General features: G+C 32.7%; 2 protein-coding genes across 2 annotated transcripts; both read left to right on the top strand.

The window, feature by feature from the left end:
- LOC105155931 (probable S-adenosylmethionine-dependent methyltransferase At5g38780) lies at positions 2,073–3,637 on the top strand. Its single transcript, XM_011071913.1, has 3 exons — positions 2,073–2,288; positions 2,400–3,053; positions 3,287–3,637. The coding sequence occupies exons 1-3, from the start codon at positions 2,073–2,075 to the stop codon at positions 3,635–3,637; spliced, it is 1,221 nt and encodes a 406-aa protein (XP_011070215.1).
- LOC105155930 (probable S-adenosylmethionine-dependent methyltransferase At5g38780) lies at positions 11,235–13,611 on the top strand. The gene is made up of 3 exons (XM_020691948.1): positions 11,235–11,447; positions 12,525–13,196; positions 13,258–13,611. The coding sequence occupies exons 1-3, from the start codon at positions 11,235–11,237 to the stop codon at positions 13,606–13,608; spliced, it is 1,236 nt and encodes a 411-aa protein (XP_020547607.1). The 3' UTR covers positions 13,609–13,611.

The raw sequence follows: 16,384 nt of genomic DNA, 5'->3' as shown, positions 1-16,384 counted from the left end.
CACCTTAGGAAAGAGAGGCAAATGTTTTTTTTTTGTGTATCGTACAACATAGGCCCATTGGTTTCTCCAAATCTTGCTTCTAATTGTTCCCATAAATCCTGTGCTGAAGTGGTATACAAGAAAGGTTCAGCTATGTCCTTCGTGATGGAGTTTAACAGCCAAGAGACCACCATATGGTATTATTTCACTCTTATTTTCTTCAGGCTTCGTGCAAGTGCCATCAATAAATCCAAGTTTTTGTTTCGCACCTAATGCCAATTTGATTGCCCGGCTCCATGTCAAGAAATTCATTCCATCCAAAGGAACTGACACTAAGTTCATTCTCAGGGTTCTCCCCTCCATGTAATCGCTGTTTTTCAGGCCATAGCAACTTTTTCTGTTCCTCAATTGAGATCATACTTTCTTGGATGTTTCTTCCAGCCATTTTGTGTAAAATTTTCGTCAAGAATAAAGAACAGAGTTTTAGTGAATCTTGCGTGAATCATGATAGAAGATGAAGGTTATACCACCAGATTATGGCTCTGGTACCATGTTTGAATCAAAGAAGAAAACATTGCCTCCGTTATCTCAGAAGAAAAGAAAGAGTATAGTGGTAGAATAGGCAGCAATACAAAGCAAGAACAAAATGCTACAAATAGCCAAAAAAAGCAATAAACTGCCAAACGGCTAAAAACTAACAAACTAACTTTGGGAAGGGAGAGAGAAGAAGGAAAGAAGCAACTAATGAAAGAAATAAAAAATCGCTACAGCAGGAACACGACTTATAGTCCTGAATAGGCTGCACTTCGAAATGCTCTGTTCTTCCTTGTTCGTCTTTTCCAATCAAAAGGCTGCTGCTCTTGCTGCTCCAGAAATGTCAAGCTTGCTGTAGTTTCAATTCCTAACATAATTAGCAACAGATTTTGCTATTTTATAAGAAAATTATGTTTGTAGTGTAGTTATTTTAGTTTATTATCTAGGCTACTCTAAAATTATATCTTTAACACTAAAATTATATCCACATAATTTGCAGGAATTCTGAGCTGCCCAACCAACTTTGTTCTCTAATGAAATCGTACTATTTTATAATGAATTTTTACTTATTAAAAAAGTACTTAAGTAATGTACAAATGTTTCTTTCATTATTGAAACCAACAATTCGGAAATTCACATTTTATATATATATATTATAGATGTGGATATAAATATAGATTGATATATTAAAGTACATTCAAGTTTAATATGAATATTTTCTAAATCAGACAATTCATATATTTCCCATTAATTTGATATAAAACCCAACAACTTGAAAGACCATTATTAGCACAAGTTAATTAATTTTTTTTGTCCATGTGTGAGGCCGTTTTGTAGAAATAGCTCAATACATTTTCAAATAGCTATTAATTTTGTGTGTTATATTTTAAATGTTAGTTGTCCTTTCTACATCTCGAATTTAATATTTGAACAGACTTTCTACATGTAAAATACGTGACTGTTAAGTGACCGACTGATTGAGAGGATCAAGAATTGACCCAAGAGGCTTCCGAAATCCCAAGAGCATATGATGCCTTCTTTTAGGCATAAAGAACATAAAATTTTCTTCTTTTGAATTTTAGTTTTGTTGGTTTATCTATTTATTTTTTCATATAACTCAAGGGAAAAATGCAATTTATTTATTCTCTATGTTTTGAAAATGAAGCAAATTACTCATATCTAAACCATTGTTGATAGAAAGGGGAGGGGAAATAATTTGCTTCATTTTTTAAAACATACGGGATAATTTTTTTTTTTTACAGGAGCAGCATAAGGTGCATGGCAGATGATGTTTTTCCCTTCAAAACCCTCTTTGGTCAATTTCCTAACCCCCCACCCCTACACACACAACAACCCATCTCTTAATGGCCACGTGCAACGCCATCCAAATTTTAATGATGGGATAAAACGTGCAGTAAATATTTAAGATATGAGATTATTAAATTATGTTGAAAAGTATGGAAAATAGTTGCCAAACATCGTTGAGTATAAGATAAAAAATGCCATTAACTCTTATTAAATTGTTTATAAATACAACTCAAAGAGCTACAAATAACAAAATGAAGATGAAGTCATTTCGTGCGGGGCGATACTTGATGATATCTGCAAGGATTCACATCCGCATGTTGAGCTGTCAATCAGATTCCAACCTTAGAATCCAGAATCGTATTGCGAATTCCCACAGCAGTACTGTGGTAGGAGGACGAATGCTTGGGCAATATGTTACGAATGGTGGAGATGGGCCTAATAGCTATGCCCAAAACTCATCTTACCAGGTATATTTCCATTTCAATTGAAATGGGGTTTAAATTTTGCTGAAGAGCAAATCATTTCTGTTTCTGGAAGAGCACAATTCCAAGTGTGTAACATGTTGCTCTTACATGCAGGGAGGAGTACTAGAAGTGGCAAAACCAATAATTGAAGAAGAAATTTCCAAAAAATTAGATGTCAAACACCATTCTTCCACATTCAGGATTGCTGATTTTGGCTGCTCAACGGGGCACAACTCTTTTGCAGCCATGAAAATTATAACTGAAGCCATCAAGAGAAAACTCGAAACAGATGGACAAACTTCCCATATTCCAGATTTTCAGGTGTTCTTTAACGACAAAGTCGCGAATGATTTCAACACTCTTTTCAGTTCATTACCATCCAAAAGACTTTACTATGCCAGCGGAGTTCCAGGTTCTTTTCATGGCCGTCTGTTACCAAAAGCTTCCCTTCATTTTGCATACTCGTCTTATACCCTTAATTGGCTGTCGGAGGTGCCAAAGGAAGTGGAAGATGATACATCTCCAACATGGAACAGAGGGAAGATTCACTGTTTTGGAGCACGAAAAGAAGTTCTTAAAGCATATTCGAATCAGTATGTCAAAGATGTAGAGGCATTCTTGGAATCCAGGGCGGAGGAGTTGGTGGCCGGAGGGCTAATGGCCCTTATCGTCCCTGCAGTCCCTGCCTTCTGGAATCCCAACACGGCCTTCACGTCGATCACTGAGTTTGATATATTGGGGTCCTGCCTCATGGACTTGGCAGAAAAGGTAAACCCTCGTTATGCAATGAAGTAATTCTTTCGCCTATTTCTTTATCGTACAAAATGTATCTTGTATTTTAAGTTGATGTCTCGTCTTATATTCCAATTAATTCATTATTCAATTTTTTGAAAAATAGCTTGGATTTAAACCCGTGAGAAATTACATCAACCATGCAGACCTGCCAAGAAATATTGCTGCAATCGAGTCACATAATTCTATTACTCTACTCATATTTGCAGGGAAGATTCAGCAAGGCCAAGGTAGACTCATTCAACTTACCATTACACTATACCGTCCCGCAAGAATTCGAGGCCATATTAGAGAGGAGCCACAATTACACCCTGGAAAGAATGGAGATAATAGACAATCCAGGGAAGTGCACGTTGCCTGGCCCCAAAGACCGTGCCTCATTTGTCCGAGCAGTCTTTGAACAATTGCTGACGAATCACTTCGGAAGTGAGATAATCGACGAATTGTTCCACCAGTATGCAAAGAAAATTGCAGCTTCACCGCTGTTCTTAGACCCTGAGAATGATAAAACGATCATGATATTTGTCCTCCTCAAGCGGAAACCATATGATCAGAAGTAGAGAATCCTGCTCCTAAGTCATAATAAGCCGGTTTAATGCAGTTTACCTTTGTGTCATATTACAATGGAGCAAATTATCTCTCTATTAAAAAAAGTATCAATTTACCTCCCTTTCTCTATTTTGAAAATCACAAGAGGTAAATTATTGAATTTTAAAATATAGAGAAATAAATTGTTATTTTTTTTTATAAAAGGATAATTTACTGATTTATAATATCACAAGAAGAAAGGTTGGTTTTACTTTTTCCCATAATAAGCTTGTCTCAGTACGTGTAGTTTCCTCATCCTCTATATATTGTCTGATATCATCAATAAAACCAGGAGAAACTTAACAAGATTTCGGAGCAAGTCCAACTTAATTCCTAGTGGAATCTAAAATGCAAAATTAAGGACAACCCTTATTACAAATAAATGTCCTACTTAAACGCTCTCGATTTTCTGAAATTAGATACGTGGGCAAGTAGAACTTGTGCGTAAAAATACTTTTATGTTAAAGCTCATAATTTCTTGCTTTATATTATAATTTGTCATTTTCTTACAACCTTACGTACAAGATTGTTTGATAATTTTTTTGAATGCATTAATTATCAATACATATTTAACTTAAGTTAAATTAAAAATTGACGCTTTGTACAATATATGATAACTATAGTTATATATACATACAAAATACATACAAATATGTTATTTCAATTTCAATTAACAATAAGTTTAAAGAAAATGGGAGTAAATTTAATTTTTGAGAACATGTAATTCATGAAATTAATTTAACATGAGTTGGAAAGTTGAAAGATATTTTAGTATTATAATAATTTGGTATAGTGATATCAAAACTACCACTTTGAGTTTATAAATCGTCTTCCCTTTATAATGTTACTAGCATTGTGGCAAGCTGCTCTTGCGTGCATATAATAAATCATATTTCATGCTTTAAAATATATTATATAAGAGTAAAATATACAAACCAATATATTAGATTAAAAAAATATAAAGAAAGAAAGAAATTACATAAAATTAATTTATCAGTTAATATAAAATTTAAAAATTTAAATAAATTAATTATATTATTAGTTGAACATTATTGGCTTTACAATAAATTGGTATGGTTGTGTCAATAACCGCCGTTTGGAGTGTGGAGGGCTTTTCTTTTTTATATAGTATAAAAGTATAGATATATTACACTTTTTACCCTCAAAGAACGATCACTCACACTGCAACACCAACTTTTTAGATTACCAAAAATATCCCTTATGTATTTTTCGACCGCCCACTGTAAAAAATGCAGGATTTGTAACGGCTATTTTGGAATAGCCAAGGGCCATTCCATTGTACACGGCTTTTGTTACAAATTTGTAATAGATAAATTGTGATGATGTCATGTCGGAGATAATATAAATCTCTCTAAATCGTAATGTTGAAGGGACCGTTACAAAATATATATATCACAAAATTCATTACAAGATGAAGGCTGTTACAATTTTTCAGGAATTTTGTAATGGTTATAGAAATTAGGGATGGCCAACATTTCTTATAATGTTCACCATTACAAATAATGTATAAAAGGCCGCTACAAATTTTTAAAAAAGGAAGACGGTTACAAAACCCATAATCATCTTTTGGTAATTACTAGTTTTTATATGGTTTTTGTCACGGCCCGTTAAATTGAAACGACTCGTAGAGAAAATGTACGGCCGCTAAAAGATCTGTCTAAAAACCGTAAGAAAGTCTATGTTGAAAGCGTGTTACAAACACTGTGGCAATATGAATGGCTATTTTTACCTGCTTCTATTACAAAAGTCGTTCCAAATGAGAAAATTATAACAGCTACATATTTTAACAGCTATATTTTTCACCTAAAAGCCATTACAAAAACCGACACAAAATTTCTTATATATATGTGTAGTTGCAAGTTGTTTTCATTTCATTTTATTTAATTTCATTTGTTCTAGAATTAATTATTAACCACACAAACTCTCAACATCTCTATGATTTTCGTGCATATACACTTGATCAGGTAGAAACGCTTAATATTTAGACCGGCAACTGCTGATCTTTTGAGTTGGTTGCCCAGGTTACAATAACTAATTTAACTATTTTTGTTACTTAAATTATAGTTTAATTACTTGACTAATTTAACTATTTTTGTTACTTAAATTAGTCAGCATGGAAATTAGTCAAGTAATTGCAACTAACGGGAAGGGCATTATATAATAGTATTATTTTTGAAAATTACTTATAGAAGGTCATAAGCAATTTATATAATATCTAATATGTTATTTAAAAGAATATATGACAAATTTTATTTATTTACTTGAAAAATAATTTATTGATCGAATCTACACATAGTTAGTATTTTCTGCAAATAAATTCTATTAATTTGAACTATCAAATGAATTAATCTATTTAATTACAATCCATTTACAATGTCAAAAATACTTGACCAAAGAAATATTTTGGATTAATAAAACTTAAATATTAAATTCAATGAATTAATATTTTGTTACCAATATTGTTTTATTAATTAAAAATATATTTTAAATTAATAAAAAAAATCATACTCAGTAAATATGCCTCAAAAATATCAACGCCTTGTATAATATAATTACAAAATCCATTTTGTCAAGAAAAACAAATTCCATTTCCAAGCTCATAGAAATAGCTAATACAATTATTTTGGGGATGGAATACTAATCCCTTTCCTAAGGGACTAAGAATTCCTATGGAATAACTAATCCCTTTCCTTACTTATACCAAGCACATAGGAATGAACTTGAAATTACCAATTCCACTCCCACTCCAATCCTATATACAAATCATAACTTTATTCTGTCTTACTCCCACTTTCTATTAGTAAAGGTTATTCAGAGTTATTGTTTTAGTCATTTTATACTGAACTCTTTCATGTGTTTTGAGAGGTTTCGCATCATCTTAAGAGATAAGACTCCCTGTTATACTAGATGATTTTCATTCACTATGGAACATGCGATCGGTCGCCAAGTTGTCTTCCTCTACCATTGATAGAAAGTATTTTTATTTCTACCCCTACTTGGGGTGTAACATGTTTTTGGAGAAGCTCGCCTCTACTCGACTTCGAGGTGGATGAGGAATAGCAGACAACTCTTACTTGTGGAAACGAAGCTCCCCAAGATCTTGGGGAAGGTGGAGGGGCGTAGTATCTTTTTTAATCCAAATTTTTCTTAGTATCGAGACTACATTTTTTTTTGACTTAATATGTTCAATTTTCGCATGTATTCAAATTGGATTAATACTTTGAATAGTATTTTTTTACTTATACGGATGTTGCCTCAAGGGATGATTTTCTCCCGACTGATATGGTCAAACATTTTGGTATATATTTGGCAATAGACGATACTTGGGATGACTTTCTCTCGACTTATATGGTCGAAAATTTTGTTATGTAATTTTGCAATATTTAATACTTCGGATAGTGTTTGTCCGGCTCTTTAGCCGCATATTTTGGAATGTAATCACCAATATGTTTAGTATTTATAAGTGTAATTGTTGCACTTCTTCAAATAGCATTGTACTTTTTTGACTCATTTTTGCTGATGTTGCCTCAAAGAATGATTTTGCTCATACATAGGAGTTAATATTTTACCACATTCTTGATGAGGGGACATTGTCTCAAAGGATACTTATTGATGTTCTGGAGTTGGTCTTTTACCCAACTTCAAGGGGATGCAAAGTTTGCGGAGCAACATTCTTGATGGGGATCTCAGTATGAGATTGCAACGCAATGACTTTTGGCTCTAGGGCAACGACGATATTTGCTTCTAGGGTCCTCTTGAAATTTCAGGGATCTTTACGTCTAAATTGATTTTATTTGTTGAATACAAGACAATCATCTTCATTACTCAACATTTGCATTACAATGTCTTAGAAAAAATCAAAAAGGGAGAAGGATATGTTGAGTTCCTACTCGAGCTTTCTTCTATTACAAGCGAATAACTAAAAGATAATTTTTTCTACTACGTGAACTTAGGGTCACTCTTTTATAGCGAGGGAGTCTCTTCCTGTTGGTCCTCTTGAAGTCACTAGATGACTCATGCTGTGGGAAGATTATCGTCATGAGGAGTTGGATATGATGTTAGCTTCGATGTATCACACTCGGCCTTTGGTTTAATTGGCGTCCTTGTGGATATTAGTTGACATATTCGTTCAAGTGTTCCTGCTGGATCAAATTTTTTATCTCATTTTGGAGGTGATGACATTCCTTTGTTGTAAGCCCCATGTCAAAGTGGAAGCGACAATATTTGTCAGACTTTAGCTTCTTGGGATTGTCCTTCATTTTTTTTGGCCATTAATTAATCAACCCTGATTGCTCTGCAATGACTAATATTTCTCCTCTAGCGACATTCAAGGGGGTGTAATGTGTAAACCTAATGGGAGGTAGGTGTCGGCTTTCCTCCTTCTTCGGCATATTTTCCTCATCTCTACCTTTCTTCTTAGCACTAGAAATAGGTTTTGCCTCCTTCGACTCTTTTCTTCTTATATACTTCTCGACTGGAGGAGCAACTCTTCTAAAGTGTAGGGCTTTCCTACTATAGATGCTTTGAACATTCTTGGCAGCAAGTTTTATTGGATGACGTTAGCCAACAACTCATGGTTGACATGGGGAACCTCGTGCACAGCTTCCAAAAATCTTTGGACGTACTCTCTCAGTAGCTCATCTTCTCTTCGGTGAATGGTGAAAAGGTACGCGACTGTTTTTGGAACTTTCTTATTCATGGAGAAGTGATGCAAGAAATATTAGGTTAAGTGTTCGAGGTTGGAGATAGTTCTAATGGGCAGTTAGTTGAACCACGCTAGATCACACTTTGAGACCGTAGTGTGGAAGACCTTGCCATAGGCGGCATGACTGAAGTCATACGGATCAATTTTAGCATAATATTGGTCTAAATGTTCTTGTGGGTCCCCTATTCCAACATATTCTAAAAGATTTCACACTTTCATGCCTACTGGAAGTGCCTTAACTAGGAATTCTAGGGACATAAGGTTGAGGAATCCTAGCTGAGGCAATGGTCGATAAGTGTCCTTTACACCCCTTGATAATATGGGTGTCGTGGATTTTCTTGATTGTGAGGGGTGTTGTTCCTGTCCCTGAGCGACCTTCAGTCTGGAGATTCTGCTATTAACCTTCTCCCACCTCTGTTCCTTTCGCTTAGGGCCAAAGACTCTTCTTAACTTCTATGAGGGGAAGGAAGGGACTTGTTCACGGGGTGATGAGTTGTGAATTGAGCTATTGCCTGTGTGGCTGCTCGAGTGGACGCATCATAGATTAGAGCTAGTAAGATTTTTTGCATTAACTGTATCATCGTTTCTCAAGGTGGAACACCTCAAGTGGGCGATTCTCTTTGGGATAGAGGTGATGCTTGGTCACAGGGAGGTTGGGCCACCCCTACTGTAGCGCTTGTTCACGGGGTGGTATCGCTATCCCCTTTAGCAGGATTTGCTCACGGTGTGAGGGGGTCACCCTGTGAGGTGGTGACTGTTCATGGGGTGGGAGTTGCCCTGCTTCATTCTCGTGTGTTTCATGGGTAGCGTCCACCCCTTGAAGATCGCGAGTTTGAGATCTGGTCTGCATTCTAAATGCTGAGGTAATATTTTCCCACCAACGGTGCCAATGATGTGGTTGTGGATTAATTGAGAAATTTAATTGGAGAATTACCCTCGACACACGCTTATTCCCAAGTCAAATGTCCATAGTGAGAGAATTTTTTAGAGAAAGAAAGTATTGAGTTGTCAAATCATGAATAATGAAATTGGTATAAAAAATAATATATGAAATATTTATAGTGATATTGAGAGTTTTTCAGTATGGTCAGGTATATGTGTTTATTATGTTGCTTGTATGTAAATATTACTTTTATATCCTTATAAATAATTTATGACTATTGATATATCCATCATATATATATATATATAGCTCTTTCGACCATGTATATTTCACTATCAACCGTTTTAAACACATTTTAAACTTATTATTCAGGGTAAGTTATATTTTACCATTGAAACTATCCCCATTTTTTATTTTGCCATAGAAACTTTTTTTTTGTTTCAACTTACCATCTCAACTTTGCGAGATTTGTACTTTGCCATATACGATCATTTTTTTATTGATTTTTCTGCTAGAAAAACATCATATGTTGTGTATATGTGAAAAATATCACACTACATAACCTTAAGTATCACATGTGAACTGCATATAATATTTTTTGATATAAAATTTGGTTGAAAAACAGTTATAAAGGGCGAAAAGCAAAATTTCATAAAGTAGAGATGGTATATTGACATAAAAAAAGTTTAGGTACTAAAATATAAAAACGATCATAATTCAAATGGCAAAATATAATTAACCCTATTATTTATCACAATACTGGTTAAATTCTTCTTTAACATCTCATTTTGAGATAAGTTTTTTCTTTAACATATCATTATACACGAATGTTGTTTCTTGCTTTTCCATAGCAACTTTAATTTGGATTCATAATTAGTTTGATCTCTTTTTATATATAATGAACCTTTCTTGGTATTATCTACTTTTACTTATATATATATATATATATATATATATATATTATAACTTAATTTCTTCATGTCGTCTTTATAATTGTTATTATACTCCCATTGTATATATTATAAAACAATTAATATAAACGTAAATATAACAAGGTAAATGGATGATTATCTAATATTAAAAGTCAATTAGTAAAAAACTGTCATGTTATTCTTAATTAATTATTTTTTTAAGGAAGATGAGGCTGCAAAAATGCTCTTGTAGCAAATTCATCTCCGCCAGTTTCTACCCTATTGTTGCAAAATGTTTAGAATTTATAATAACCTACACAATCTAAAAGATTTTATTTTTCCTAAAACATTTCGTAGAAAAGTCAAAATTAGAATTATATTTCTTAATAATTTCATTAAAATAATTAATTTAGTAATACAAAAGCAAACAAAAGTCAAGAGAAAGAAAGTGAAACAAACTCAACAAATCCACAGATATTGCAAAGAAACTATATCTTTATTCAGGACATTTCAGAAAACAAATCTTAATAAATTGCAATTATTATACACCATATCATAATTAATATATTAATACTTCAACAAATTAATTATTACTAATATATTATTTTTTCATAACATAAACTTTATAATATGTTTATAATTTTGATAGCTATCTTTTAAAAATTTAATAAAAATAAGATAAATATTAATTGTCCATGTGCAACGCGGATGCAACTTGCTAGTAGGCATAAAAAATTGAAATTTTTCTTCATTTCGATTTTAATTTTGTTGGGTTATTTATTTATTTATTTTTGGCTTATAACTCGTAGCATCACATGCATGCACATGATACTTTTTCTTCCAAACCCACCGATCACTTAATGATTATGTATAATTTTCGTTCAAATTTTAATGACAGGACGAAAAAAACATCAAACATTATGAGATGGGACCATAAAGCTATTTCAAAAAGTACGGATAATTTCTGCCGTAAGTATTAGGATAAAAAGTGCCATTTACTCTTATTAGCAATATCTATAAATGCAACTGAATGAGCTACAAATAACAAAATGAAGATGAAGTCATCTTGTGCAGGGCGATGGTTGATGATATCTCCAAAGACCCAAATCCACATGTTGAGTTGCCGATCAGATTCCAACCTTAGAATCCAGAATCGTGTTGCAGATCGCAACAGCAGTGTGGTAAGAGGACGAGTGCTCGGCCAATATGTTATGAATGGTGGAGATGGACCTAATAGCTATGCCCAAAACTCATCCTACCAGGTATATAATACCCAATTAACCTACCCGGGCTTAATTTCATGTGAAAAGGGTTTTAAAATTCACTTATTTACTATTTTGTTTCTAATAATATAGTTTAGGAAAAATTGTAATTTTCATTCGATAAGTATAAGGGGTAACACTTTCGGCCTATTTGAAATTCATTTTGATGACAAGGACAATAATTTTAAGGGTAACTTATAATTAGCTTTTATGGGGTTTAGTATAATTATGAATACTCTCTTATTATTTGAAATTAAAAATACCCCTGAGGTTTGATAAAATTATATAGTTTTTGATTTGAGGAATGAAATTATTAATTATGCGCAAAATGATTTTTAGTCCCATAAAACAAAGGCAAAATTTCTTTTAGTACTACAATTATAGCAGGTGATGCTTTTAGTTTCATAAAACTGAAAATCATGATTCTTTAGTCCCATAAAGTGTGAGTTTAGGACTTTTTAATCCCGAAACCACAACCCCTTTTAAGTTCCAAGTAATGCATTTTTAGTCCCAAAACACACATGACTTTTTAGGACTAAAACTGCGTGATTATGAATTTTATGGGATTATAAACGACATCTGTCATAATTATTGTACCAAAAAAATTCTGCTTATTTTATGGTACTAAAAAAGCCTTTTTCCTATCAATTATGCTCTTATTGTATTTTTTTTCTTAAAAAAATAAAAATTTGTAAAAAAAATTGGATGGAGTGGATGAAACTATTTAAATATTACAAAAAAATTATCCACTTAGTCAATAAAAAAATTAAAAAATTTCAGAAAATAAATAAAATTATAATCCTTAATCCATAAGCGCATTTCGGTTAGTTTACCATAAAAAATGAATGGAATGACTATCAGAATGGGCTAATTGTTAGACGATCACTAAAATTAGGGGAATTTTTTTAATTTTTCAAACAATGAGGGAGTATTCATAGTTATGTCAAATTTCAAGAAAGTTCAGTCGTAATTTACTCTAATTTTAATAAAGATAACACATCTTGCTGGCTAATTTGACTGAAAAATATCCACAATTTCCAGCAGTTACGTAACACACACATGACATCTAATTGAACATGTTCCTCTCAAATGCAGAGAGGAGTAGTGGATGTGGCAAAACCAATAATTGAAGCTGAAATTTCGGAAAGATTAGATGTCAAACACCATTCTTCCACATTCAGGATTGCTGATTTTGGCTGCTCAACGGGGCACAACTCTTTTGCAGCCATGAAAATTATAACTGAAGCCATCAAGAGAAAATTCGAAACAGATAGACAAACTTCCGATATTCCAGATTTTCAAGTGTTCTTCAACGACAAAGCCGTGAATGATTTCAACACTCTTTTCAGTTCACTCCCATGCAAAAGACTTTACTATGCCACCGGAGTTCCAGGTTCTTTTCATGGCCGTCTGTTGCCCAAAGCTTCCCTTCATTTTGCATACTCGTCTTGTACCCTTAATTGGCTGTCGGAGGTGCCAAAGGAAGTGGCAGATGATACATCTCCATCATGGAACAGAGGGAAGATTCACTGTTTTGGAGCACGAAGAGAAGTACTTAAAGCATATTCGAATCAGTACGTCAAAGATGTAGAGGCATTCTTGGAATCCAGGGCGGAGGAGTTGGTGGCCGGAGGGCTAATGGCCCTTATCGTCCCTGCAGTCCCTGCCTTCTGGAATCCCAACACGGCCTTCACGTCGATCACTGAGTTTGATATATTGGGGTCCTGCCTCACGGACTTGGCGGAAAAGGTAAACTCCCATTTATGCAATGTAGTAAACTCCCATTTATGCAATCTACTCATATTTGCAGGGACGATTCAGCAAGGCCAAGGTAGACTCATTCAACTTACCATTACACTATACCATCCCCCAAGAATTCGAGGCCATATTAGAGAGGAGCCACAATTACACCCTCGAAAGAATGGAGATAATAGACAATCCAGGAAAGCGCACGTTGCCTGCCCCCAAAGACCGTGCCTCATTTGTCCGAGCAGTCTTTGAACAATTGCTGACGAATCACTTCGGAAGTGAGATAATCGACGAATTGTTCCACCAATATGCAAAGAAAATGGCAGCTTCACCGCTGTTCTTAGACCCTGAGAATGAGAAAACGATCATGATATTTGTCCTCCTCAAACGGAAACCATATGATCAGAAGTAGAGAATCCTGCTCCTAAGTCATAATAAGCGAGTGTAATGCAATTTACCTCTGTCATACTGCGATGGAGGAAATTACCTCTCTATTAAATAAAAATAGTAATTTATCTTCTTGTATTCTTTAAAATGAAGCAATTTACTATAAGGTAAATTGATTTATTTTGATAACCATAGGGGGTAAACTGCAGAATGTTTAAAAACATAGAGAATTAAATTACTATTTTTTTTTATGATAGAATAATTTACTGATTTATAATATTACAATAAAGTTGCTTTCATTTTTTCCCATAATAAACTTGTCTCAGTACGTATAGTTTTCTCATCCTCTATATATTGTCTGATATCGTCAATAAAACCACGAGAAGCTTAATATGATTTTGGGGCACTTCCAACTTAATTCCTAGTGGTATCTAAAATGCAAAATTAAGGACAACCCTTATTTCAAATAAAAGTCCTACTTAAATGCTCTTGATTTTCAAAATTAGATACGATATCACGTAATAGCTTCTGCGTATAATTTTTAGTAATATTTTTGTTTGATTAAAACTCATAGTTTGTTCCTTTATATTACAATTTGTCATTATTTTTTCGGAAGTTTCATGGAAAGATTCCTCTGCCAATACAGTCAACTCCATTGGTAGAACAACTTCCATTGAGTCACCGCACCTATCTTTTTTGTTTTTTCGTTTTCCAAACCTTTATTTTCAGAAAACAAGATTTGACTTGGGATCGCCCATTTTTATTAATTCTGGGTTTTTTTTTAATTTCAAAGTTACTACTTAATAGGTTTCCATACCAAGGCTCAATCCAATTAAGTCCTTAGAGTCTACCGATTCCGCCATATCCACCTCCCTTCTGTTTTGAGATTAGGATCTTATTATGATATCATTCCTTTTTTTTTTTTTTTCATTTATATTGGAACCTTGAATTTATTAGATAGCGATTACTATTTCGAGAAAAAGTATTTTCTTTCTTACTATGGAAAATAGGAAACCCGTATTTGATCCAATCAAATTGGATTTTATCATTTCTATATGGGCAATTGAATATAGATTAATATATACCCCAGATGTTTCTCTTCCTGTCTCTTTTCCCATGCAATTTGGTATACTTGAACAGTCGATTTTTTTTTTTTTTCTAACTTACCCTTTTTCGAATGAAAGCCGATGAATGTCTGATTAGTTATAACTAATTAAATAATTCAAAAGAAATATAGCATTAGAAATATATAGGATAGAAAATACGAAAGTGTAACAAAAAGAATTTCAAATGTCATGTGAATTCAAAATCACAAATAAAAAAGAAAATTGCCTATCTAAAAATAGTTAAGATTGACTATCGAATAGAATAATATTCGAATTTAGAATTGTGATAAAGAAATCAAAATTCTATATCGCTATATAAATAGTTATGTTTTATAATATTCAATATTTATTGAAAATTAGAGATTCTATTCTTTTCTAGAAATTACCCTATTTTGGATCATCCAAAATTGACACATATTTATTCAGAATCTCTTCCCTAAGTGTTTTTGTCCGGATTGATGGGAAAAGATATCTGGGGTCTATATAGGAATTCAGAGAAAATAAAAAAGTAAGAAAGTTACATAAAAGAGTTTTGAAATTGAATCAATTAATTGCGATGCTTTTAGTAATGAAAGATTTTCTATCGGCCCTTCTCTAGAGAAAAAATCGATCGATACGAAAAAGAAAACCTTATATTATTGTAACAAATAGGTTGATGGGGAAATAATACTCCCCACCTTAAATATGATATAATATACTAAAAAAAATTTGAGTATCTTTTCTTTTTTTGTCGACAAAAATAAAGTATTTTTTGTTTCGAATTTGGTAAGGTAAACAGAAGAATTCTTATGCTACATCTAAGAGCGGAACGAATTCCATATTCTATTGATTAACCCAAGAGAGAATGGAAATTGGGAATTGGATTTTGAAATGAAATGGGTCAATTTTTTAGTAAGGCCGATTCAGATTATTTCAATGTGTTATATTTTATTTTTTATTTTATTTGTTTGTCGCAAAAAAAAAAAACTTTTTAAATTCCTGATAGAAAAAGATTTCCCTAAAAAAAAAAAAAAAGGCTTTTAACGCTGCCCAATACCCCTTTCTTTTCCAAAAAATATATTAATGAATCATCCGATTGGAAATGATAACAGAATGCATAACTCTGGGGATAGAAACAAAATAGATTTAATCCAAATTAAATTAAAAATTAACACTTTATGCAATATATGTTAAATTGATAACTATAATCATATACACATACAAAATAAATACAAATATGTTATTGCAATTCCAATTAACACTAAGTTAAAATAAAAAGGGAGTAAATTTAATTTTTTAATACATGTAATTCTATGGAATTAATTTAACATGAGTGGGAAAGTTGTAAGATATTATTAGTATTATAATAATTTGGTGTAGTGATATCAAAACTATCACTTTAAACCCTCTTCCTTTTATAATGATACTTGCCATTGTGGCAAGCTGCTCCTGCGTTCATATAATAAATAATTTTTTATGCATTAAAATAGATTATATAAGAGTAAAATATACAAACCAATATATTAGATTTAAAAAAAAAAAACAGAAAGAAAGAAAGGAAATAAAATTAGTTTATTAGTTGATATAAAATTTAAAAAGTTGAATAAATTAGTTATATTATTAGTTGGGATCTATAACGGCTATTTTGGAATAACCAAGGTGTAGCACCCTGTATCCCTGCTACGGCTATATTTTCTTTTAACACCATACTTTAAG

This window comes from Sesamum indicum, linkage group LG2 (genome assembly GCF_000512975.1).
Source record: "Sesamum indicum cultivar Zhongzhi No. 13 linkage group LG2, S_indicum_v1.0, whole genome shotgun sequence".
Taxonomy (NCBI): Eukaryota; Viridiplantae; Streptophyta; class Magnoliopsida; order Lamiales; family Pedaliaceae; genus Sesamum; species Sesamum indicum.
The sequence above is the reverse complement of the archived record's forward strand: the minus strand, read 5'-3'. Positions and strand labels throughout refer to the sequence as shown.

What these genes read in the sequence shown, in the direction of transcription:
- LOC105155930 (XM_020691948.1), top strand. Translation starts at nt 11,235, where the DNA reads ATGAAGATGAAGTCATCTTGTGCAGGGCGATGGTTGATGATATCTCCA. An exon ending in CCCAAAACTCATCCTACCAG is followed by an intron (nt 11,448 to 12,524) that starts GTATATAATACC and finishes TCTAATTGAACA; the next exon opens with TGTTCCTCTCAAATGCAGAG. An exon ending in TCACGGACTTGGCGGAAAAG is followed by an intron (nt 13,197 to 13,257) that starts GTAAACTCCCAT and finishes TCATATTTGCAG; the next exon opens with GGACGATTCAGCAAGGCCAA.
- LOC105155931 (XM_011071913.1), top strand. Translation starts at nt 2,073, where the DNA reads ATGAAGATGAAGTCATTTCGTGCGGGGCGATACTTGATGATATCTGCA. An exon ending in CCCAAAACTCATCTTACCAG is followed by an intron (nt 2,289 to 2,399) that starts GTATATTTCCAT and finishes TCTTACATGCAG; the next exon opens with GGAGGAGTACTAGAAGTGGC. An exon ending in TCATGGACTTGGCAGAAAAG is followed by an intron (nt 3,054 to 3,286) that starts GTAAACCCTCGT and finishes TCATATTTGCAG; the next exon opens with GGAAGATTCAGCAAGGCCAA.